We start from the raw sequence: 26,401 nt of genomic DNA, 5'->3' as shown, positions 1-26,401 counted from the left end.
CAGTTCGAAAAAATGCAAATGAAAGTACCATAGATAAATAGCTACCACTTTGCTGGGAATGTAACTGTTCTGTGCAGTCATGCTGGCCTCATGACCATGGAATTGTCTTTGGACAACACTGGCTCTTTGGCTTAGTAAGGGAATTGAGCACCACCCCTACAGTGGGTTACAACTAGACATTCATGTCAAGAGAAAACCTTTACCTTTTACCTAGCTTACTTGGTATGCTGCTTTGGGTCATATATTGGGGAAAAGTTGAGGTGTAAAGCAGCTAAGAGCCACAGTGCTTAAAACTAGATATTTAAACTAAACAAAATGAGAGAATGATTAGAGAACCATCATCCACTTGCAACCTCATTTTAGACTAGGAGTAAGTAACCTACAGTAACCTGAAGCTTGATCTCATGTGCACCTTTGTTGCCCTTCTGCTTTGCCCTGCAAGGCAGGATGAGGAAGGGGAAAGCAAGAGATGGATGGATATGCTCCTTTGGGCTCTGGGCCCATTATTCCCAGGCCTCAGCCACATCTGCCATGAACATATGATCCTTTGACAGATTATCCTTATCAAATGTGGCTTTGGCATAAAAAGTTTGTCCACCCAAATTCTAACTTTGCTGTACAATTTTGAATTTCACTGCAGTTTGTCATTTTGGGCTATTGTCTTGTGTTTTATTAATGTAAATCTAGTCATTTTAATCTACTCATCAGACTGCATGCCAGCGTACAAGGACTTCATAGCAATCTTTATTCTTGGAATCACAATAGTTGTCATCTCTTCTTTTATGGCCCTTACATGTCGGGAAAAGATGTGAGCAGAAATTGTGACAAGGTTCATTTAGGAGGTAGAACACAATAAGGTGTTAGCTTCTTATCCAGGCTTGGAAAGTATCAGGTTTTCATGATTTTTTTAACAACAATCACCTTAAAAACAAGCCAAGAGAAATGGACTTGATTACTGCTTTTCACATTACTATTCACATTTAAAAATATACATAATAATTGACGGTATATACATTATGACTGGATCACACAAATGTTTTAAGATGTTCACTGTATATGCAGTTATAATCCTCAAAAGCAGATGATACTCTCCTTTTGAAATGTGTTTTCCTTCTGTAAGAACTCCCTCCATTTTTCCCTCCAGTGTGGAGCTTCCCACCTTTATCATGTCAATAAATAATCTATTAGTTTTCTAATTATAATTAGCTAACGGAGTAGGATTGCCATAAAGTTGTCTGAGCCTCTTTATAAAATAGGGCAGCATACAAGGTTGCTTCTGCCTTATTAAATCTTCTTCAATTTAAACTTCTTGATATAGGAAACATCTGTTGAAAAATCTGTATGTTGGTTATTACACATCTTTATAGGTTTTGAGTGCAGGTTTTTCTGTAGCGCAGTCCAGCAAAGGGTATGAAAAAATTGCAATTAAGTGATTCACTCTTCCCTGAAGCCCCTGTCCAACATCAAAATCTCTTTGAAAGAGTTGCAAGACCTCTGGCCAGATGTTCAGGGGAAATATGGGAGGCTGCATGGAAGAGTAGATAAGCACATCTGTTTGTGCAACATGGAGTTCTTCCCATATTGTAGGGCCATTTCATACATTTTGGGGGCAGAAATTCTAGTTCTACCACACAGTGTACTTCACAACAATCTGAATCTGAATAATTTATTCTGTGATAAATATACCTATGTAACAGACATGTCTGGCATATCCAGTCTTTACATTTTTTGAAATACAATGAGAACATTTTAGATGTATCTCAAAATAATCACAGTGATGATGAGTGAATTTATCCTTGAAAAATCTGTGAAATATTTTCTTTGATACATAAAGAAGTGGAGATTAAATCTGAACATCAGAGAAAAATCTGCTTCCTCTTTTGTAGACATTTCTGATGAGTTTCAGTCCTTGGTGGACTTTATTACTTTTAAGTTTCCAAACCAAATAGTTTTCAGATTGACAAATATTGCTTAGAGCAATCTATTATTTCTGAGGCATTTTGTTGTAATGGATAGTAGAAGTTGTTATTACTTCTGATAATCAGTTTATTTGCACTAGGTATTCTAACAAGCATGGTTTTAATTTTTGGTTGCTAAAAGTCTGAGATCTTTCAAACCATTTTATAGTCATACATTTCCCATTATGCTCTGATTCTCAGGCCCACAGGTTGCTGTCTGTTCATTTTGCATTCTCAAACATACGTAGTTCTGACCATTTTGTCTTACATATAATTCTGTGAAATTTGATATTTATTAGAATGTATTTCTGCTCCCTCTCCTGATTTTGCTCCCAAGTGAATTTTAGTGATAGTTCCAGCATGGCTTTTTCCTTTTCTTCAGTGCTCCACACACATTTCTGTTGAGAATGAATTATCCCTGAAGAAAGGGATAGCTCATTCTCTGGATGAACTCTGGAGAACAGATTCACAGATTTGCTTTAAATGGGGAAAATTTGTGTTGTCGTCTGTGAGCTGTTTATCCTGATTTTCCTTAGATCCTCCCATTGAACAATGTATAGTAGTAATTTCTTAGGATCAGGCTCGGAATGATTTCCCATAGAAAGCAATCACGTTGTTAGGGAAACATTCCCAATATGTTCATTTGAAAGGAGAGTCCTTAAGTGACGAAACGAGAAACCAAAGTGTCCATAGCAAAACGCACTTTATTGGCCAAGACGACAGCACACCAGCAGATGCTGATAAAATTGCTGTCACACCCAATAGCCATTTCCAAAAGTTTTTATAGCAAAACACAGTTCATTGTTTACATAGCATTAGCTTAATTGGCTATTTAGTACACACATGGTTAGACAACAGGTAGTTAATTGGCTATTGTCTAAACAACAAATGATTGGTTGCATTCACTGTCCATGCAGTGTTCACACACTTTCTTATTGGCATTACATTTGCTTGGAGTCTGGAATGCAAAGGGATACTAGCTAGGCTGATCCTGTTCCCTTCAAGGCCACAGCAAAGGGAGAGCATTGTATTCTCAAAGCTCTGGCGAAGGGAGGAGTGCGTGCGGTGGACACAGGAAAAAAGAGTGGGGGCCATTGTAGCCCATGCACTTTACTCTCTAGTTCATTCTTATGAGTCTACTGTAAATCACTGCTCTTTGCAGAAGCTTTGTACAGAAGCAGAAAGCATAAGTTCAGCCATATTTATGTCCCTCTCATTCCTCCCTTTTTCTTGTTGCTAATGAGGACCATTTCAGTAGCAACTCTATCATTTACAGCCATGTATTGTATTTTGATGTTCATAGCTTTCATCATATTACCAGTACTACGTTTCACACAAGACAGCAAGCAAGGCACAAATATCATTACGCAGCATATTATTAGCTATATAAGTCCTGCCATTATGATCAAGTGTTTTACCCATCCGACATCCATGCAGTCAGCCAATCCCACCATGAATTGGGTGCCTTATAGGTGTGTCTAACACTTTCCACAAGTGCATGGATCTTCTCCACTTGAGTCTCAATTTTCCATGATCTGTTTATGTAGTGACAACAACTTACATTCAGCCAAACACACAGCCCCCCCCCCCCTCCTTGCTTAGCAAGTAATCCAATGCTAGTTTGTGTTGTACCTATTGTACAAGTACCACTCCACAAGGGGGGAAGAACTTTTCCAGCTCATTTTCCACAAATCCAAAACATTCCCTTTGACAGTCCATATAGCCAATGAGGTTCTTTGGTCATGGCCTGCCTCCAGATTGCCACAAAAATATTCACACTTTCATTTGAACTGGTCAGTGTAAAAACCTTGTGTTCTTCTGTCAGTAATATTGTCCAATTACAATGGGGATAGTCTCCTATCTCTATCCTGGGTAACAAGTGTTTTTCCCCATCTGTAGTCCCAATTCACAGTCCCAATTCGTTATGTTCCGTCTTTGTATACAGAGTGGCGCTTTGGGTGATTTGGATCTATGTGTGATTACATATTAATTGGAATCATATACAGGGTGACTTTCACCTTTTCTATACACCTTCAGGTTATTCCACTTGGTGTATTGGATAACTCCAGATGGAATAATGGGCCATCCTTGCTGATGTGAGGACGGTCCATGTGTGCATACCCAACACTCAGTGACATTAGCAAGTTGGGTCATATTGTGAATTAGTTGATGAAACTCATTCCTCTCCCACCCTGCTCTAGTGACAGACACTGTGAACAGTAGTACAGGAGCTGTTGTGCTTGGTGTACATCCAACAGGGTTGATCAAAAGATATATGACCACCATAAGCAAATAGAGCGCTATCAGGTGAGTGATAGTGCAAAGTTGCAAATGAGAAGAAGGTGGACATATAGGTGGGGGTGATGCAAATGTCTGTGTTTGTGTTTCTACATCAACATGTGATAATCTATCACGTTATAACGTGAATTCGCATGGTTGGGCCTGGAATGGCTTCGGATTAGATTTGCAAAAATCATCGTGTGATAAGGGTCTCAAAGGTGCTAGAAGATCTCTTTACATGCTGATTCTACAGACTAACACAGCTATATCTTTGAATTCTTTCACACATGGAAGTCAATGCTTTGTGCTGTGGTTATACATTATTTAGTGATGAGTACAAGGAACAGACAAAACCACCTCGGAGTATTCCTTGCCTAAAAAAACACTGTGAAATTCATGGAGTCATCATAAGCTGACAGACAACTTGAAGGCACACACATGTGTGATCACTTTCTTAACAATGTACATGCATACATTTGGGCTCAAAATCAAAACTTGATAATGGGTTACAAATGTTCTACATGCAGCTATGGAACTGGATTCTCAATTATTCATATGTGTTGGAGTTATGCCAAAAGAAAATCTAAGGACTCTTTCTGTGGTATGTCATTTTTGCCAGTGTAGCGGGTGCGGTTGCCATCCATAGGGTCATAGGGATCTCTTCCTGGTCTGACAGACTTCGATTATAGGTTGGGCAGCGAGGAGGGTGGCATTCCTACAATCAGGAGAATGATAGGTCTTCTGCTGTATCTTTGAATTCTGCATCCCACATGCCAGGAAGTTATTAGCATTATGTGTATATGTCAGGTTTGTTTCCTTGATTTGCTTATAGTTGGGATAAGTTAAAGAAGATTGTAATTCTATGATTAAAGGTTAGTGGCATTTTCTGTTATAAAATCCTGTTTTCATCAACTTGTAACTTGGGGGTGGAAGGGGACCTGAAATGGAATGTTTCCATGAAGATACTTGGCAGACAGGATTTCATGGCTTGGTTGTGAAGTTTCATCTCTCAGTCTCTCTCTCTCTTTTTTAAAACGGTTATATGTTCTTTAGCAACAGCTGATAAAGGGAAAATGCTCCAGGCTCTTACCTTTTTTGTTATGTAAACCATTTTCTTTCTCATATTCCACACAATCTATTCTTAGAGTTCCTCACTGGTTAAGAGAATTAATATCTAAATCAATAAACCCTCATTGTCTTTAATTATCAGGCAAGCACTTTGCTCAAACAGATTTGGAACCAAGCATTAATGTAACTGGAACAGCCCATCAGTCAACACTTTTGTACAGTTGTGTGTGTGTGTGTTTAAATGGTTGTTATTTTAAAATGTAATGTCTGATGTTCTGGCACAATATAGTCATTTTGCACTGTGGTCAGCTTGTGTACTGGTCTTTCTTTTTATGTATTTAGAAGTAAACATATTTTAAGTTTGTATGATACTTTGAGCCTTTTAAGGAAAGTAGTTTAATTTTTTTGTTGTTAACCACCCCTCAAGTTGATTTAGACCCATAGTGACCCTGTGGATGATAGTTTAATACCTTACGTAAATAAAAATACAATTTTTGTGAAAAGGAATTCCTACTTTGCAAACACTAGCATATTTAATGTTCTCAAATGCTGAGTGGTGACAAATGTAGGGGAAATGCAACAGATTTTAGTTTCCTGTGAGTGAAGGAACACTAAAAATTTATGATCCCTTTCTAATATTTTTTCCCTAGCATTTATTTTATTTACAAATATACAAGTGGAGCAAAAGTGGAGGCAAAGAGGCAATCCTACAGCAGGCACTAAATCTTCCAACTCTTACTCATATTCTGAAGGAGAAGCCATTCATTCTAAGGTGTTTCATACTTGTTCATTTTCCATCAAACAGATTGGATTGACCCTGTTTGCTCCTTTCTCTACATCTGTCCATTCATACTGCAAAACTGGATCTCTTCACTTTGTCTGCCCATTTCGCGAATTGAATGACACAATCTTTCCAAACTCTGATGGTATTATACTTAAAATGATATATAAATGCTCCTAGCTAGAAGGAGATCATCTCTACTGGTGTAATATGGGAATCTAATCCTTTACTATAACCAGTAACATTATCATTGTGGCCTCCCATACAACCCTCTTCCTTTCCATTAATCTAGGTATATCATTAGACTTTTTTCCTTTTGCAGCAATATCCCTGAGGAGTACAATAGAAAACCTGAAGTGGCGACAGTAGATGGTAACAGAGAAGTGACTCATGATGCAGTGATGAGAGAGGAAAAAGGAGAATGGCAAAGAGATTAAACCTGAGAGAAACCCCCTCCCACACACACACATTTGCACATACAATTAAACATCAAATTTACTAAGTTCTGAACTAAACTTGGAAATATTATGTAGGAACATAGAACTTCTCTTCATACTGAGTCACCGTGTCCAGTAATGTCAACAACAGCCTTCCTCAGTCTGGTGCCCTCCAGATGTTTTGATTACAGTTTCCATCAGCCTCAGGCCAACATGACCAAGGAGCTGAGATGATTGATGTTATAGTCTCAAACAAAGTGGTGGCTTCCATATCAGTAGATGGTGAATCTGTTCTGGTTTTTATTAGCTGAATTTGCCAAGTTGCTGGATTTGTTTTGGGGATGGGGTTCAATGCTTTGGATAGCTCCTTGAGAGTTCAGACTAAAACCCAGAATGGATTCATCACTCCACCATAATGGAAACCAAACATGTGATGAACACAGGATTGGAGAAGACTGGTGTGCACTTAGAAGCAGTGACAGAACACGTGCCCTACCCTCACACTATGATTCTTCTCCCATGTTGAGCAACTAAGACAAAAATGGAAATGCAGTAGAACAGGCAATTATCAGGGATGTCTGAAGACATTTTTCTGGCTGCAGTAAAGGAACACAATGTGCCCCTCCCAATCCCATGTATAGAAGTAAAGCAGTGTAGTCATGCTTATATGGATTTTTTAATTTACTGCATATACTTGACTATAATTCGACTTCATGTATAAGTTGAGGGCAGGTTTTAGGGACAAAATTATGGATTTTTATATGATCCATGTGGTTGTCAAGGGTAAAACTTAAGGGCATGTAACCAAGGATGTAGAAGATGAAGCAAAGAAAGGAGATGCCAAAGAACTTAGAAAATTCTGGCAGACATAATTTTGTGCTCAACCTAAAGGCTGGTGGTTGTAGGTGCTTCTAGGATGATGTCATGGCCAGCCAAGCTGAGGACTCAGAGGACTTGGAGGACGAGGCTGAGCCAGGCCTTAGCTCTGTTATGCCAACTTCAGCAGAGTCAGTGGAGCCAGGCCCTAGCTCTGTTCTAGCAGCTCCATCAGAGCCTGTGACTCAGCAGCCCAGCCTCCCCCCAGCAGAGATTCCAGGCCTGGGAGACACAGAGGAGCAGGACGAAATTGTACCTACCTTCAGCAAGCAAAGGACAGAAAGGGCATGCCTCCATTGATCTCTAGGAGGTTATATGAGAAATGCTCAGCAGCCACTAAACAGCTGTGATTAGGAACTGGAACAGTATAAACAGGTGCAAGATGCCGAGCTTCTTTGTCAGAGCCTATCTGCATTCCCTGGCGAAAGTGTCTTGCTCTGACTCCCTTGGACTTTGTTGCCTGCTATCTTGCCTCCTGGACTACAGACTAACCTGGAACCCTTGACCCTGGAATTGACTTGTTGACCTGCTCTCTGGAATCCTAGACCCTTGGCTTGCCCCCTGACTCTGGGGGCATTGGACTGGTACTGTAATATTGGACTTGGTTTCTTGCTGCTGCAAAGCCCTTGTATTTGCTTTCCAAGCCGGTCTCAGCCTTTATGATCAGTTCTGTTGGCTGCTTTCCCGGACAGATGAACTAAATTCTTGCCCTTCGCCCCTCTTCTAAGAGAAAGGGATAGTTCATTTTTTGATAAGAGTTAAAGTACAGTACTTAATTGGCCCATGAATAAGTCGACCCAGGGTTTTTGGGTCAATTTTTTTGACTAAAATTTCTAGACTTATGTATTATGAATATATGCAGTAATTTGTTTTATTTTGGTTTAATTTAAATTAATATAGACTTAAGTCTTCTCTCCTCAAACATGACTGACTCCTTCCACATAGTAATTAGTACTGGGTGCTAAAAAAAATTCTCCCATGGGTGCCAATGTGTAGTTTGAGCCATCCAAAAGCCGAGGGAAGAAAAGTTCTATTTATCACTTAAATAGAACTTTTCTTCCCTCGGCTATAGGTGGATCAAACAAGTTACTTTCTAGTTATTTATGGGTAATTTAAACATCACAATTTAACATGTTTCACAAAAGAGAACTCACAATTCATATATGTACAATAAGATATTATTGGCTTCTATCTGCATGCACATGTAAGGTTTGGGGTGTGTCCTGTAGAACATCCTGTAATCAGTCAGTGTTACAAGATTTGGATAATAATGCTGAAAATTATTAAGATGATAAAAGTTTAATATACATTTTGAATGAATTCTGTTTAAGGCCTTATCTATTTAGCAAGCTTTAGATCCTCTTGTATCTTTTAAAGATGCATTTCTACCATGGGTGTGGCATTTGTCTTGTTAGAGCAATTATTTGATAATCATGGAAAACCATATATATGCCCCATGTGAGGAGGTCTTCCATTTATATTAAAAGTGTTTTCAGAAGTAGGAATGGAAGGGAGGGTAGTAGATTATACACCAGATGTGAAAGTTTTGGCTTTACATTTAGATAGGTTTATATTCTCTCAGCAAGTGTGGGCCCAACATCATCCAAGAAAGTTTAGTGTGCCAGATGTTGTGTGTGATTAGAGATATTATACAGCTGTTTCCCATTCCTCCTCCTTTTTATTACAGTGCTCACATAAATGAATAGTAATTCTGCTGGATCTTTTTTTAAAAAAATTGTACTTTAGCCGTTGTTAAAGGATATTACTACATTGGACTTAATTTGATGTGTGTATCATTTTGTAGCATGTAATGCCCATGGCAGTCTATGTGTAAGAAAGCTACAAAAATGTGAAGACCCATCCTATGTGTTGAAGTGTGCAGTACTGGAAAAAAAAGAGTAGAATTTAGATGCTTCCCCCCCCCCCGCCCCCGATTAGCTGAGCTTCCCAGCTAATATTTCTACAAAAACTAGTTTATAAGAACATAATAGCCCTGCTGGACCAGGCCAAGTACCTATTTTATTTACATAGTAACTGATCACTTGCCTGTGGTAAGCCTACTAAGCAATATACAGTGCCGCCCTTGTTTTACATGGGGGATCCGTTCTGGACCCGCTCCCATGTAAAACAAAAAGCGGGTATTCACACTTATTAACAAATGATGAGCAGACACATTCAAGAAGGGCCGCCTGTACAACTATCCTGATTAACAGCCACTAATGGTTTTAACCTACATGAATTTATACAGTCTCCTTTAAAAACCATCCAGGTTGGCAGCCATCACCACATCTTACCATTGTGAGTTTCACAAGTCAACTACGTGTTTTGGAAGAAGTACAGGTTTAGTATCATGTATCCAAAATGCTTAGGACCAGAATTGTTTCACAGCTGGGATTTTTTTTTTCAATATTTTGGATTTTTAGATTACAAACAGCATAGTATGTACTGTATTTGGGAAGTTGGAGAGGGAGGTGAGGCTGAAGAGAGACATAAGGATCTGTAAAATGGTGGGAATCCCAATATAGTGTTGGCACAAATCCATGCCACCCACCATTTCACAGGTCCTCACAACTCTCTCCAACCATGTCTCTCTCCAGCCTTGGAAGTGCAGTAGGTACTATGCTAGTTGTATGCCAAAACACTCCAAAATCAAAGTCTCAAAAGCATCATGTTTGTGCTCAAAAAGGTTTGGATTTTGGAGTGTTTCAGATTTTTGGATAAGGGATGTTCAACCTGTACATACGTTTGTCTGTCCTGAATCTCTCATCATTCAGCTTCAGTGAATGACTGCTGGTTCTACTGTTATGAAAAAGGAGAAGCTTCTCACAATCTACTATTTCCACACCACACATAGCTTAATATACACATATCATGTCTCCTCTCACCCTTTTTTAAAGTTAAACATTCTCAAAATGTGTGACCTTTCCTAAGTCTCTCTGGAGTTACTCTACCTTCAATAATTTTTATTCTTTTTTTATACACCTTTTCTAGCTTTATAATATCCTGATTTGGGTGCAGTGACTAGTATCTGCACAGAATATTGTTGATGTGGTTGCACTATGGGATTCTGCATGAGCAGCATGCTATTGGCAGTTATCATTTAGTTTCAATTCTTTTTCTAAATATACACAACATGGAATTTTTCTTTTTTAAAAAATAGCCATGGACTGGGTTAATGAGTTTCTGGTGCATATTGTGGCATTTGTGCATCTCCTGGGTTTTTTATGTATAAATTTGCCCAGTTTATTGACAGTTTAATTTTTCACTGGAACTTACTGATATGCTTCAATGGTTATAAAATGAAAGATGGTCAAACAAATAGAGCTTTTTCCACAGAGTGCTTCTGATACTAAAGCAAGAAGATTGAATTTTACTCACGCTTGCCATTTTGCTATCTGAGATTCTTTACAGTTTTCTAATTAGGGCAAGTCTGTACCAATATGTCTGAATTTAGCTTGCTGGCTATACATTGTGAAATTATTATTTATTCTCATATATATATATATATATATATATATATATATATATAAAATATCTAGGGTTCATAAAATCTTGTAACTTCATAGTTTTAATTAGGCTTTTAAACTTATTAGTTGATCATATCTTAAATCTGTTGTTGTTATATGCCCACACCTGCTTCCTTTGTTCAGCTCTGGATTCTATCTGTGCTGCTGTCAGTGTCCAGTGATTACTTTTGCTGGAGGACCAAGAAGGGGAGATATCACTAGTGATCGAAAGCTGCCTGTCAACAAGAGCAATTTCTGTGATTATACATGTTCATCATTCTTTCACTTTTGGATTTGTAACTAAGAGTGGATGTGGTTCAAGAGCTAGAATTGCTTTTCAAGAGAATGTTTTACAGAAAGTTAGGAGATAGTTTGACTTTATTTTACAATATACAGTACTTTAATCTGTTGGATTAATCTCAGAATAAAAATTCCTAAATTTTCAAAAAAGGATGGTGCTGGGATTCTAGATTTCTTAAAGAAATGCTCTCTGTTTTGGAATTCCTGTTCTTTGATCCTAGTTCTCTTGAGAATATGTTCTGACTATTCTATGTACAAGGAAAAGTCCTTTAGACTAGATTCAAAAAGAGTGTTGTTTTGTTACTATTTTCAGATTCTTTAACCAGTCCTCAATATTGCAAGCCACTTTTGTACCTCCAAGTACAAAATAAAACCTTATCTTGTATGTATTAACAAATATTTCATATTTTGTTTCAGGAATTTCTCACAAGTGGATTTCCCGAATTTGTTAAAATTGTAGAAGTTGGTCCAAGAGATGGATTGCAGAATGAAAAGGTAAGTTGATAATGAGCCTTGCATTGCTCCAAAGAGTATCATAAAGCCTTGAACAAGTGGTTTCTGCTTGTGGTATTGCAGCCTTCTTTTTCAGGGTTAGCCTTCCTCCTCCACACACATATCCCACTGCCCCACTTCTTACTGCTTGCCAAATTATAGTTTGATGGAATATAACAACTGATATATTTTTCATCAAGATGTCACTAATTAAGGTTGCCACTATACTGCATTATGAATGCAATTTCACACTGCTTTCATGGTTCAATCCCATGCAATCCTGGGATTTGTAGTTTGTTGTGGCACCACAGCTCTCTGACAGAACGCTAAATATATCACAAAATGACAAATCTCAGAATTCCATAGCATTGAGCCATGGCAGTTAAAGTGATGTTGAATTGCATTCTGCAACCTGGCAGCAGCCTTAAATAAGTCTGACTCTGGTTGGCACATAAAATGAAGAAAACTACAAAACTGGAACTCTACTAGCAGTTCTTGCTCACAAATTTAAATGTGTAAACTGCAATATCTCTCCAAAAAAGGTTTGACACTAGTGATTCTTGGTTCTTCAGCGCATAAAGATTAGCAAACAGGCATGGGTCTTAGGATCTCATAGCATGCTTGGTTTGACAACTATGGTCCTCATACACAAGATACAAGATTCCTTGTGCAAGTGGATTAGCAGCAACAGCGGCAGTAAGAACAGTGTAGGATGGAGAGTGCTGGCCTCTGGTGGTTTGCTCCAAATCACCTATTTTTGGAATTCCTGGTTTTAAGAGGTCCTTAGTACAGGAGAGTTTTTTGTTTAACCATTTTACAAAGCTTTGGCTCTAACAAAGCACTAAAGCAAGGTTTTCAAGAAATGGGCAGCTAGGGTAGTCTCTGGAGCTCTCTAGAGCCACTTTCTCTTCCTGTTTTATTTATTGGATTTATAGCCTGCCTTTCTCCCAAAATAGGATAGAAGGCAACTTACAAAAGCCTGTTGCCACTGGTGTCCTCCTCTTTCACTATCACCTTTTCTTTATGTGTGCCACCACGTGCCAGTGGCTGCTTCCTTCTCATCCTACTTCTGCTTGCTGCATAGATTTTCAACTTTAGACAACAAATCCAGTCCTGAGATCATTTGTTATTATAAGTGCTTTAAAGTTAGTATAGCTACTTTCCCCCAGATGGTCACATACACTTACAGAGCTGTCTGTCTGTCTCACTCTCTTTCTGAACATGCACACACACACTGTTTTCTCTCTTTCTATTATTAACTTCACATGTCTTCTAATTAATATCAGAACGTTCTGTGATTGCCTTGCAATCAATTTTAAAACACCCAGCAATCTGTAGTGCTACTTTTCTTTTTCCAAATATTGGGAATGTTGCCAGTTGAAAGGCAACATTCTTTGTCAGCTGAACAATGTATGATACTGTGAATATGCCAGAAGAGATCTTTTCCTAGCAGACATCAATCTTGGCTGAGTAGTTCAAACCATGTGTTAATATTATTACTGTAGTTGTTTGTTTGTTATTACCTACCTTTTTCCTCATCTGGGACTCAAGACAGCTTACAACATTTAAAAGGAGCAAAGCTAAAAAATATACCACATACATACGTTTAAAATATTATGAAAATATCATCCACAACTCATGATTATTGCTATATTTGTGAAGCTATTACTTCATATGTATATGTCATATTTTTATATTTTAAAAGTTATGGAATCAATTGAACTCCATATAGCAGTGTTTCTCAAATGGTGGGGTTGTGCAAGAGATGCTTGAGGGAACCCTAAGATTTGAAGACCCTGACTGATCTCTCTTCCTTTCCCCAAACCTTTAATGTGTTAAATTTACCCCTGCATTGAGTTAAATATTGAATTTATTTAAATAAAACTGTTTTAATTTGAAGAATGTTATTTCCTTATAAAATGTTAAAATTTGAACATACATGAACATGTGAATGGAAAATACACACACTAAATAAACAAAATATTTTTGAGGGGAGTCTTGATGTCCATATGTAGATGTAAAGTGGGGGAGGGGGTCCCAAGGGTAAAAAGCTTTGAGTACTACTTCCAGATGGCATTTTTCACTTTTTATTTTATGATGATTTTCAATCTGGGTATTATTGACCCCCACCCCACCCCACTCTCAAACATGCATGCATACTTCTTACTGAAAAAGGGAATGCTTCAACAAAAGCAGTCTTTTAGAAAAATCTGAAATGGTGTTATGTTGATACAGTCGGCCCTTCTTATACACAGATTTTTTATACATGGATTCAAGCATCCACAGTTTGAAAATGTTCAGAAAAAGTATAAATTTCAAATATCAAACCTTGATTTTCCAATTTTTATAAGGGACACCATTTTGCTATGCCATTATATTTAATGGGACTTGAGCATCCACGGATTTTGTTATCCACGGGGGATCTTGGAACCAAACCCCAGCGTATAACAAGGATCCACTGTATTGTATTTCTTGGGGTACATTTCATCCTCATACCAGATTGATATAATTTTCTTTTGGTTTTTGACTGAAGAAGGAAAACCACATTTCAAGCCCACCAAAACCCACAAATTAATAATAATAATAATAATAATAATAATAATAATGTTTATTTATATTTCCCGCCTCTCCAAAGATTGAGGCAGGATTACAACAATAAAATAATACAAGATATTACAAATAATACAAAATACTAATACAATCAATAAAACAGTAATATTGAATTTTAAATTCCTGTTCTCTAAAATCAGTTTATCAGTAGTCAGTGATCATACTCGAGAATGGAATATTGTCATAAGTTTATATATAGAGAGATAAGCCCACCGGAAGAGACCCATTTTGAGTGCCTTCTTAAAGGCCTCTAAGGTAGTGATGCAATGGATCTCTTCTGGTAGGCTATTCCATAATTTTGGAATTGCTGCTGTAAACACCATGTGGGAAGTTGTCATTAATCTAGTATTATGATGTTCCAGTAAATACTTCCCTGATGTTATGAGAGTGCGGGGTGGATTGTGTAGGAAGAGGCGTTCCCACAAGTAACTCAGGCCGGAGCCATGTAGGGCCTTAAAGGTGATAACCAACACCTTGTATTGTGCCCGGAAGCTGATTGGAAGCCAGTGAAGAGATTTCAATACTGGTGTTACATGGTCGAACCTAGATGTGCCGGTGACCAATATGGCTGCCACATTTTGAACCAATTGAAGCTTCCAGACTTGGTACAAGGGTAGCTCCAAGTAGAGCGCATTACAGAAATCTAAACGAGAAATCATTGATGCACAATAGGTAAAGACACTTTTAAAATATTAAATAACTGAAAACAAATTAAACGCTCAAGGTTTCTCTTCAAAAACAGCTGTAAAAGCATTTTTAAAAATGGTTTTTAGAAAATAGCTTCAAAAATAATTGTAAAAACAGCTAGATTAGACACCTCATCTTATCCAAAGGCCAGCTTTCAGTAGCAGGGTCATTGCTGCCTGTCAGAAGGTCAGAATGAATGGAGCCAGCTTGACCTTCCTCAGAGGGAATTCCACAGCCTGGGTTCTGCTACTATGAAAACCTTGCCCTGTATACTCACCGGTCTATGTGGTAGTGGGGCATGTAAAAATGTCTCCACTGTTCTTAGAGGAAGTAGTCTTTCAGATATCCTGGCCCCAAGTCATTCTGGGCTTCATAGATCTAGATTTAAAATGTATTATTTATTTAATAAGAAAGAAACACAAGCTACAACAAACAAATAAAAAACAACACAAGAAAAAACACCCACATACAGTCAGCCCTCCCTATTGGCATGGGTTTGGTTCTGGGCCCATCCACCCTAGATAGCAGGCATTGTATGACCTCAAGTCCCATTATTGTCAGTGGATGCAGACATGTGTGTGGCCACATCAGTGTGGCTGTATGCACCGCCATTGATGATAAAGGGGTGAGGCCATCTGAAGATGCTCCAGTGGCTAGCCTACTAATACAGAGAGCTGTCTGTATGCACAAAAGAAAACATAAACGTAACAATACTAAATAAAAAAGGTCTAATTCACCATCTATTTTGTAAGTCTGTACCAGCACTTTGAATTGGGCTTGGAAGAAAATAGGAGGAAAGTGCAGTTCTTGCAAATCTGGTATGGGTTGTATCTCCCTTATCCAAAATAATTGTGACTAGAAGGGTTTTGGATTTTGGAGTTTTTTAGATTTTGGAATATTTGTATATACATAATGATATCTCCTTGGAGATGGGACCCAAGTCTAAACATGAAACTCAGTTATGTTTCAAATACAACTTATAGCCTGAATGTAGCTGTATGTACAGTATTTTGAATTGTGACATTAGACAAAGTTTGTGTACATTGAACCATCGGAAAGCTAAAGTGCCACTATCTCAGCCACTCATGTGGACAATTTTGGATTTTGGAATATTTTGGATTTTGGAATTCCAGATAAGGGAGACTCAGCCTGTATTACATGGTCTCTAAATTACACACCTGCGAACAGTCTGGCCACTGCATTTTTCAGTAGCTCTAATTTCCAATCACTTTTCAAAGTACTTGTAGAGTACATTATAGCAGTCTAATCTGGAGTTCATTAAGGCATGAACCACTCTGGCCAGGTCCATTTTTCTTAGGAAAGGGTGCAGCTGGCACACCAACCAAAGGTGGGATAAGGCTATCTTGGGCTTAACAGCCACCTGGCCATCCAGATGAATTTGCAAGTCATTGCCTAGGGAAAAATATTAACAAGTCAATGAAACCCCCCAAAAAACAATATTAGAGAGATGGATTTCACACTGTTACCTTGCTCATCTGCCTTGGTAGTAGAGGGCAGACAAGAAAGCAGTTGGGAGCAGGGACCTGGCTAGATCTTATACTTGCAGCTTTTCACTTATAAACACTGGGGATGGCCCTGTTCTGTTTTCTTTTTCTTTTTCTTAGCTTGTAATTCAGGATGTAATTGATTATAATGCTCAGGTAAAATATTTCATTTTCATTAGCCATTATGTCATGCATATACATAGTTTGTATTGAACAGATTTTGCAGGATTCTGGGAGGTGACATCAACTGGGTATGATACTTTATACACTTTTGGCTGCATGCACACTGCAGAAATATTCCAATTTGACCCCACTTTAGCTACCAGGGCTCAGTGCCATGGAATGCTGAGAACTGTAGTTTTGTGAGATATTTAGCTTTCTCTGGTGCCACAACAAACTACAAATCCCAGGATTGGAAACCCTTGAGCCATGGCAGTTAAAGTGGGTTCAAGATGGATTACTTCTGTAGTGCAGATGCAACCTATGTGCTCTCTTTATGCGTGTGTCTGTATGCTCACTTTTCTTTTGTCTAAAAGCAAATCATGTAGCAATGGTATATTAAACTATAACTAGTAATTTGTATTTTATTCTACATTGTTAAAAAAGGGAGCAGAACCAAAATGTTTTTGCACCTACAAGAGATTACATTGCACATAAAAGATGCTTTTCTCCTTGTTTACAGGCAATAGTCCCTACAGATGTCAAAATTGAATTAATTAACCAACTTTCCAGAACAGGCTTGCCTGTCATAGAGGTGACTAGTTTTGTATCTTCAAAATGGGTACCACAGGTAAGTAAAATTGATGGCAGCTCCCAGCATTACTTGGAAAGGCCCAGAACTGATCTGGATGGACCTTTGTAGTGTGACTCTGAATCTAGATTACAAATGTTATCCCCTTACCGCTATTAGAAAACAAAATAAAGAAGCTTTCCATCTCCCTATGTGTAGCCTGGCCTGTAGTGAGGAGGAAAATAAGCAAAATCTGGCATCTGTTGCCTTACACGCCCCATCTTTTCCAAAACTTGATACTGAAAATATCTTACAGCCAAATATGTATTATAACATTGTATTCTAATGGTTATAATACCTAAAAACAAAGCTGTTACTTCTAGTAATATCTAAAATCTAAACCAACCATATACCACCCTTTTCATTCCCCCATTTTGAAAAAAAAGAAAAATGTTTTTAATCCCTTCTTTTTCCTGTGAGGCTTTTTGGGTAACCAGTTTGGCCTGTGCTTGTCAGAGTTGGGGGAAGGGATAACAATCCCTCTCTTATTCACATTTCAAGTCTGAATGTTTTGTTTTAGTGGCTTAGTTGATGTTTAGATTAAATTCTGTTTATATGCTAAGGCTGTATTACTTAGAGATGGAGTGAAGCCTTGATTATGTCTTCTTAGTACTTCTTTCTTTATTTTCTTAGGTCATGGGAATAATGTGCCTAGTTATGTTTCCCTTTCTTTCTTAAAAAAAGAGTATTTTCAAGCTCTTTTACCATTTCCCTGCTAATGTTTTGTTTGGCAGCAATTTTCTGTCTAAAAACAGCCAGAAGAAGTAAAACGTTCTGCAGTAGCAAGGTGCCATATAAAACAGGATCCCACACCTATAATCGAAATCGCCAAGAATGATAAACGGGTGCCATTGAAATGCTTATTGCTTGAGTATCTTATTGCACTTTGAAGGTTAATTGCAGAAATGTTGAAGTACATGTTAAAGTAAGACTCTGCTTACAAGAAAAATAGCAAGGGGACAAATACATTATATAAACCTTATTTTGTAATGATTAACTTTCAGGAAATCTGAATTGCACTTTCTGTTTAGCCTGTTAGTTGTATTTTCAGCGAGGCTGTAATGGTTAAGCGCATACGGTTTCTGCCACACTGGTTTAGCATTACATTATTTAGTTTCAAAGGTTTCCTTAGTGTAGGAAGCAAGGATGGCATTCTTTGTGTAATTAAGGGATTAAGGGTTTTGGAATTGTAAGATCCAACAGGCAGTATACAAATAGGCAACTTTTTAGTTCTAATTTTTGGTATGTAAAAATATGTCCCCCATGTGTCAACTACCTAATAACAATAATAGTAATAAATTATTAAGAATAATACTAATCATATGTTTCTATGATTATTATTAATAATAGAAAAATATCTTTTTTATTATTCAGACAGCTTTAGACATTTAAGTGGAGTTTTATCTGGTTGAGTGATGGCTGTTTCTATATTATAGATAAGTTTTAAAATCTGTTTTATTATTTAAATTGTATTTGTTTTATTTGGATGTTATTAGTGATCCCCCCCGGCAGTACTGTTTTTTTAAAAGACAAGAAGCAAATTTAATAATAAATTGTGTGTGTGTGTGTGTGTGTGTGTGTGTGTTATTTTTATACTGACAAAGTAGGTTTAGTGGTTCACTTGTGTCCCATGAGCTATTGGTTTCTACCACTATTCTAGAGCCAAATAGCCACTTTAAAATAGTTACCTTGATGGCAGGAATTGTTTTTTAAAAACCTTTTGAAATTTGGATGGGGGGGGGGGGCTAAACTTCACTTTACATTTTATAGTTGGATATAGATAGCCAAGAACAAAATACATTTGGTTTTTGTCAGTTGTGTAAAATTTAATATATGTCCTTTTAGAATACTCATAAATAAGGAACTGATATTTTATCACTTGCTTCCAGATATTTTACATGCAAATATAAATACTGAAAGTCAGGTAGGCTTCTGATATTATCGTTAAGATCTTAAGAAACTGAAGCTATACTTTGTCTTTAAGATGGCAGATCACACAGAAGTCATGAGAGGAATACAACGCTATCCAGGAGTCCGATACCCAGTACTTACACCTAATCTTCATGGGTTCCATTCTGCTGTAAGTACATTGCCTGCTTTATTGTCCACAAATTAAGCACTAATTACTCACAGCCACAATGCAGATATATTATATTAGCCAGGGGCAATACTATTCCCCTGCTAAAGGACAGGTGAAAGGGATAAGGACAGGCAGAAGTGGCCACTCCCATCAGCAGAGAGGACATCTGCCCATGGATCACCATGACCACTAGAGGCCAACAGTACACCCATAGAAAGCTCCACAGATGTAACTTTGTGGTAGACCCTGAAATAGTATATCAAGTTGGTAAGGCATGTGGGTGTGAGGGTGTTAATCCACAATATTCTCTCTCACACACATACACACATACCCTGCTTCAAACTTTCAACAAGCTACAAAATACCAGTCTGATATTTTGTCTCTTTGTTAGATTCAGTGGAGTGGGTTTTTTTCTAGGAATATCTCTCTGACAGAGAAAGCTAAAAGTCTCACAAAACTACAGCTTCCAGAACTGGGTTATTTCTGCAGTATGTTTTGGACCTTAGTCCTGTTGCAGACCAGCCTTCCCTAATCTGTTGTTTGCCATATGTTTTGGACTTCAATTCCCATCAACCCCTCCCCAAAACAGGGATCCTAAAGACTTACTATGAAGCCTAAGGGGGACAGGTGGTTGCTATCAACTCAAGTCTCCTCTGCATGTTGTTCTTATTAGCTGCCCTCGAGTTGACTTTAAAGCACATCCTTTTTTGGTGTTTTTTTAAATTCCTTGATTCATACTATTTATGTTTGTATGTCATCCCTAGTGCCTCTGCCTTTCCTGAACCCCACTTGCACCTCTGGGATTTTTCTCTCAATATATGATTACAGTCTGTGTTACAGAATTATAAGCATAATTTTGCTTGTTCTCCTCTACATGTATACCTGTTGTCCCACTTTAGTGGCCTGTGAGAGGGGAGGACTTCATTCGATGGGGTGCTTCCCTTCCTCCACCACTTGTACCATGGGCTAGCTATGTTGTACTTGTTTCAAATATGAGCCAATGAATTAAAGCAAGTTCAAGGAACAGTGAATAGAATGACATTACATCTCACATTTCTTTTCCTACCTTAGCAAGTCTTTAACTCTTTTCCAAAAGAGGGCTATATGTTTAGACACTGTTGGGAGGACCATGCATAGCAGCAATCATTTGTCCCTGTAATATCTAGTGAGAACCTGCACTTTTTAACTAAAATGAGTGGGAGATACTTCCATATATATATATATGTGGTGAGGCTTGAATTAACTGTCTTTGGTTACTGATACATCAGATGGTGGGTGACTGCTTTGCAAAAGCATAATGAAAAAGGACCTTTCTAAAATATCCTCTTCCATTTCAGATTGCTGCAGGGGCTACTGAAGTATCAGTCTTTGGTGCAGCTTCTGAGTCCTTCAGCAAAATGAATATTAATTGCTCCATAGAAGAAAGCATGGAAAGATTTGAAGATGTTGTCAAATCTGCAAGAAAGATGGACATTCCAGTGCGAGGGTAACAATCACAAATGTTAACAGTTTGGCTATTTGGGCTAGCTGTCATTTATGAATTCTCTCGTTATTGAAGCAGAAATGGATTGAGTTAGGTCATATAAAACTGATATGAATGTTAGTGATTTAGAGTGCATTTCTTTGACTGTTTATGTGCAAAAATGTGGACTAGACAATGCTACTGTTAGGTGGATCTATGGTTGATTTACAGACTGTACTCAAAGGATGCTCACCAATAGCTTCTTTTCATCCTGGAGAAGAGTGACTGGTAGGGTGCCAAAAGGTTTTGTCCTGGGCCCCATTCTATTCAGCATCTTTATCAATAACTTGCATGATGAAAGAGAGGGCATGCTTATCAGATTTGCAGACAACACCAAATTTAGAGGAATATCTAATACCCCAGAGGATATGATCAGAATTCAAAATGTCTTTAACAGATAAGAGAGTGTGGCCAAAACTAACAAAATAAATTTCAACAGGCAGAAATGTAAGGTACTAGACTTATGCAGAAAAAAAGGTAAAGCTTACACATAAGATCAGTGACACCTGGATTGACAGCAGTACACGAAGAAGGAATCTGGAAGTCTTAGTAGACCACAAGGTGTGTGACAGTGTGATGCAGTAGTTAAAAAAGCCAATATGATCCTAGCTTAAATCAATATGAGTGTAATGTCTAGACCACTGTATTCTGCTTTGGTTAGAACTTACCTGGACTACTGTGCCCAAGTCTGGCCACCACAATTTAAAAGGGATATAGACAAACTGGAGTGTGTCCAAAGAAGGGTGACCAAAATGGTGGCGGGATACAGACGGGCAAAAAGGGGTGTATTCATGACGTCATGAAGGTAGAGCCTTCAGACGGCCCTTACCTGAATGCCGTCATGAACGCGCCGCCCGCACGCCCCAAGCGGGAAGAAGCGGCATTAAAAAGGTGCTGCTTTTTTCCGCTTCTTTTTGATTTGCGGCGTACGTGCGCAGCTCCGTATGTAAGCTGCTGCACCGGTACGCCCCAATTGCTACGCCGCAAATATAAGTTGCCTGTTTAAAAGCTCCGTGTCAGCTGCGTCGCATAATGGGTCGGGGTCCGGGACATGCGTGGTTTGCAGTCAAGCTTTAATTGCAGCGTCCGCTGCCATGCAGCTGTGGAAGCTGCGGCACAGCTGCGGCGCATTTTAAGACTCGTAACCCTAACCCTAGAGCCACTTGTGCACATGCGTTGCTAGAATCGCGGGAAGTTGTAAGTTTTGCCGGCGGATGTTTTGGTTGTAGAAAGTGATAAGGGAAAGTTTGGAATTTAAAGTGACCCCCTACACACATTCCTGCGCCATTTTCACCTGGGAAAGGGCACAGTTCGGCTGCTCCTGGCACAGCTGTGCGGCGGCTCCCCTTTGGCACCAGGCAGGATGGCTCAGCCATCCACCAGCACCCCGAAAAAAGGCAGGGGGACGTCTTGGTCTCATGCGGAGACGGCTGACCTCATAGCTATATGGTCCCAGCCAAACATTCTGCAAAAATTGGAGCAGTCTTACCTGAATGCTGACACATATCGAGAAGTGGAAGAAGCCATGAGAGCCAAGGGCCACAACAGAACTTTGGAGGAGTGTCGGCGAAAATGCAAGTCGCTAAAATCTCAATACAAACAATACAGAGATGCCCTGGCCAGAGGTACTAAGAAGGCCACTCCCCTGCCCTTTTACAAGGAGCTGCATGCTTTCATTAAAAGTGATGGAAGCATCAGGCCCAACAGACTAGCCACCAGTGGGGAGCGTGTGAGGGTCCCGGCGGGCCAGCCAGCCAGAGCCGAGCCTGTGGTGGTGGAGGAGGAGGAGGAGGACGCGACCCCGGACCTTGAATGTGCCCAAGACCTTTTGATGCCCCCTCAGGGTAAGATGCGCCAGGGCCCCTGGGGGGAAGGGAGGGGGAAATGGGAGAAGGGGAAGATGTGGCCCCGGGGTGGGCACAGGGCAGAGATGACCCTTGTCCCTTGTCATACAGATGAGGAGCAGGAGGAGGAGGAACACCCCGACTCGGGCGATTCCTCCAGCAGCCAGAGACCTCTGGATCCCCGCGCCCTGCTCAGACAAATGTCTGCTGGGGCCGGGAGCTCCAGAAGGAGACCACCATCTCGTGCTGGGTCCTCTTCCACGACCAGCAGCTACCGTGACCGCTCACCTGTCTCCCGGGCCAGTGCACCTGCCAGCGATGGCAGTGAGGCCGAAGAGAGTATGCAAGGTAAACCCTATATTTATGTTTATTACTGCATGGCTCAACTGCGCAATTGTGGCATGTTTCTTTCACTGCTTACTGTGCTGGTATGTTTGCAAGGTTGCTGTGGAATTAGGATTGTGAGTGTCCCTGGCATGGTCATGTGCTGCATGTGTCCCACATTCCTAAGGCACCCCTCCCTTGCATGTAAATCTCTCCTTTCCCCATGCCCTTAGTTTGAAGCTCTACCCTTTGCCACAGCTTCGAGTGAGAGTTCCTGCATGGCAGAATGGGGTTGGACTAGATGGCCCTCAGGGTCTCTGCTAACTGTAGGCTTCTATGACTCTCTGCTTGTATGCCCAATAGTAGGAGGATGAACTGAAGCAGAAGAAGAAGAAGAAGGAGAACCACCTCCAGCTAATCCCATAGCTGCCATGTCAGCAGAGGAGCGACTTGCCACCAAGAAGAAAAGGGTGCGTCCGTCAGCAGCTACTAAAACTGTGGCGGCTGTGGATAAGCTCAAGACTTGCTCAGAAGAGCACATGGCAGCACTGATGCAGCAGGGGCAGCGAGCCTTTGAGGACAGGGAGAGGGGCAGACAGTCCCGCAGGGAGCTCATGGAAAGGGCACTGGGATTTCAAGAGACGGCACTAGGATTTCAAGAGAGGACACTGGGAGTTCATGAGAGGAACCTAGAAGTTAATGTGAGGGCACTGGGATTTCAAGAGAGGAACCTAGAAGTGCAAGTGAGGGCAGTGGAAGTTCAAGAGAGGGCCGTTCAGAACCAGGAGAGATCAATAGACAGGTCAGACCAGGAGCAGAGGCGACTCAACACCACCTTGGAAGCGCAGACTGTTCTGATGGGGCAAATGCTGGAGGTCATGAGGGGAGGGCAGGGTGGCCCGAGACGCAGAAGGGTACGTAGGGAGCAGGGTGGAAGAGGCAGGGCTGTCCCCAGGGTCGTGGAGGAAGTGGTTGAGCAGCAGGATCCCCCAGCAAGAGGTGGAAGAGCCAGGGCTGTCCCCAGGGTCATGGAGGAAGGAGTAGGGCAGCAGGAGCCCCCAGCAAGAGCAATCCTTCCAGCTGAGGAGCAGGCAGTTGCAATGGAGGTGGAGTTGTCTCAGCAGCCTCTTGCTGGGCCATCCTCCAGCCTCTTCAGTGACTCTGTGGCTGTCCCACCGCCCACACCCCGCCCCCAAAGGCAAAGGGCAACTAGAGGGGGCCTGGGATCAAGGGGCAGGGAGCACTGACAAGGCACTAGGTCCCATGATGTCCCATAAAGACATCATTTCGCCTCCCAGGGCATGTGTTCCCTCCCAGCCCTATCTACTCTAGTCTACCCTTCCTGTTCTCTCCTCCCACCATGCCTGGCTCACTGGTCCCCAAACCAGCAATGTCCAAACTCTGTCCTTCCAGGCGTTTGGACTTCATCTCCCAGAATCCCCAGCCACCTTGCCCTGTGGTCTGGGATTCTGGGAGATGAAGTCCAAACGCCTGGAAGGACAGAGTTTGGACATTGCTACCTCCCAGCACTCCTGCCTAGCTTTAGACTGCACAGTTGCGCCTAAGCTGTCACATTCACACTCACAGCCACACTGCCGCAGTTGCGCATAATGAACCACACAATTTTTTTAAAAAATAAACTTTTTTATTCACAATAACAAAACATTTTTTATTTACATATGTACAATATATACAAAGGGAAGGGGGAGGGTGAAGGGGGTGGTGGTGGTGAAGGGGGATGGCAGAGGGGGCAGGGGAGGGAAGCTGCTTCAGGGAGGGGGAGGAGGCGGTGGGGTGGGAAGCCGGCGGAGGATCTCTTGGAGTGTCTGCTCCATGGAGGACACTCTCTCCGCCAGCTTCTCCACCTTGTCCTCCAAGGCAGCGAACCTCCTCCGTCCGGTTCTCTGTGGGGGGAAAAGAAAGAGGATGGTTAGGGTCAGCCTGTGGAGCCCATCACCCACTCCCACAGGCAGGGTTTCTGGGTGCCCCCGCTCCCTTCCCTGGGTTCACCTCTGCACTTACCTTGCTGCTGGGCTTGGAGGACTCGATCCAGGGTCCTGGCATCGAGGGCCAAGTCCCCTGGCTCCCCTGGCAGGCGGCGGCTCGGGCCAGGCTCCTCAGCGGCGGCGACAGCAGCAAGGACTTCAAGCCCTGCAAAAGAGGAAGAAAAGGCCCAAGTTACCATGCTGGCATGGCAGACGAGGGCACAAGTGTCGTGGGGGCTGCAGTCAGGCAACCCCCACCCCTCACCCTAGGGACCTACCTGCCGCCAGAGGAGCCTGCTCTGGCTGCAGAGGGGCCACAGCAGCTGGTCCTGGCTGTGGCCCACCCTCGGGGACATCCTCGTCCCCCGAGGATGGTGGAGAGGGCGACCTGGCACGGTGCCCTCCCTCCCTCCGCCTCCGCTTCGGTCGCATGCCTGCAGAAGGGAAGAGGAGGGATGGCATTGGCACCATGCAGGAAGGAGAGGAGGGCAAGGGAGGGGTCAAGGAGGGGAGGACAGGGCATGGCAAGAGCTCTGGCTTACCTGGAGGACGGCGATCTTCCGGTCTGGGCCTATCTCCCCTGACCCACAGGTCCTTCAGCCGCGAGAAGAATGGTGGCCGCCTGTCAACCGGGGGCTCCTCTCCGAAATCTTCAAGGGTTTCAAAGAACGCTGCCTTGAGAGTTTTAAACTTAACTCTACATTGGTGCAGCGTTCTTTGAAACCCTTGGTTTCGGAGGGCACGAGAGGACTCGAGAAAATGCACCCGGTTGGGCTTGTTTGTGCTGGCCATCACCCTCCTCGCAGCTGCCTGTGGCATCAGGGAGTCCGGGAGGATCCCGACCTCCTCATCGGTCCAATAGGCGAATCGGACCGGGATCCTCCTGCGTGGCTCTGCCATGTTGATCGCCGTCCTGGGGTCTTGCACAGTTGCGCACGGGTATATATGGGCACCTGTGGCTCAGGGCCGTTAGGCCAAGGTGGTCCTAGGCCAATGAAAGCTTTCAGAGGAGCAGTTTGAATCTCTCCCCCAATAGATGCCCTCTGGGTGCCCTATTGATACATTCAAATGGGCCATTAGGAAACCTTGAATTTGAGGGGGATTGATACATTGTCAAAGGGGCAATTGGCAGTTGGAGCTGATGTATCTTTTTCACCCAGGAAAACAGGCGCCAGGAGACCTTTTGTGTGTGTGTGTTTGTGTGTGTCCCCCTCAGGCACGTAGCAAAACATGCCCACAGCACAGATCAGGAATGATAGGCAGACTCAAACTGTGGATAATGGGATACATTTATTCATGTGCTTATGCTATTACAGAACATTGCACTCTGACATCACAGATGATGGCACAGGAGCC

General features: G+C 41.2%; 1 protein-coding gene across 2 annotated transcripts in view; it reads left to right on the top strand.

Moving 5' to 3' along the window:
* HMGCLL1 (3-hydroxy-3-methylglutaryl-CoA lyase like 1) overlaps positions 1-26,401 on the top strand; it is an 85,443-nt gene that overhangs the window by 7,631 nt on the left and 51,411 nt on the right. Inside the window, exons 1-5 of one of the 2 annotated variants that reach the window (XM_089531140.1) lie at positions 11,118-11,163; positions 11,624-11,701; positions 17,183-17,290; positions 19,275-19,370; positions 20,708-20,856. In XM_089531140.1, coding sequence (XP_089387266.1) covers positions 19,275-19,370; positions 20,708-20,856 — 245 coding nt within the window. In that variant the 5' untranslated portion in view covers positions 11,118-11,163; positions 11,624-11,701; positions 17,183-17,290. Of the gene's footprint in view, positions 1-11,117; positions 11,164-11,623; positions 11,702-17,182; positions 17,291-19,274; positions 19,371-20,707; positions 20,857-26,401 lie in introns of those variants that run through there. The other variant, XM_089531139.1, reaches the window with a different exon arrangement.

The sequence above is a fragment of the Sceloporus occidentalis genome, unplaced genomic scaffold (genome assembly GCF_023333645.1).
Source record: "Sceloporus occidentalis isolate IW3139 unplaced genomic scaffold, rSceOcc1.0.p SCAF_6, whole genome shotgun sequence".
NCBI classification, from domain to species: Eukaryota; Metazoa; Chordata; class Lepidosauria; order Squamata; family Phrynosomatidae; genus Sceloporus; species Sceloporus occidentalis.
Note: the sequence above shows the minus strand (reverse complement) of the source record. Positions and strands in the feature narration are given on the sequence as shown.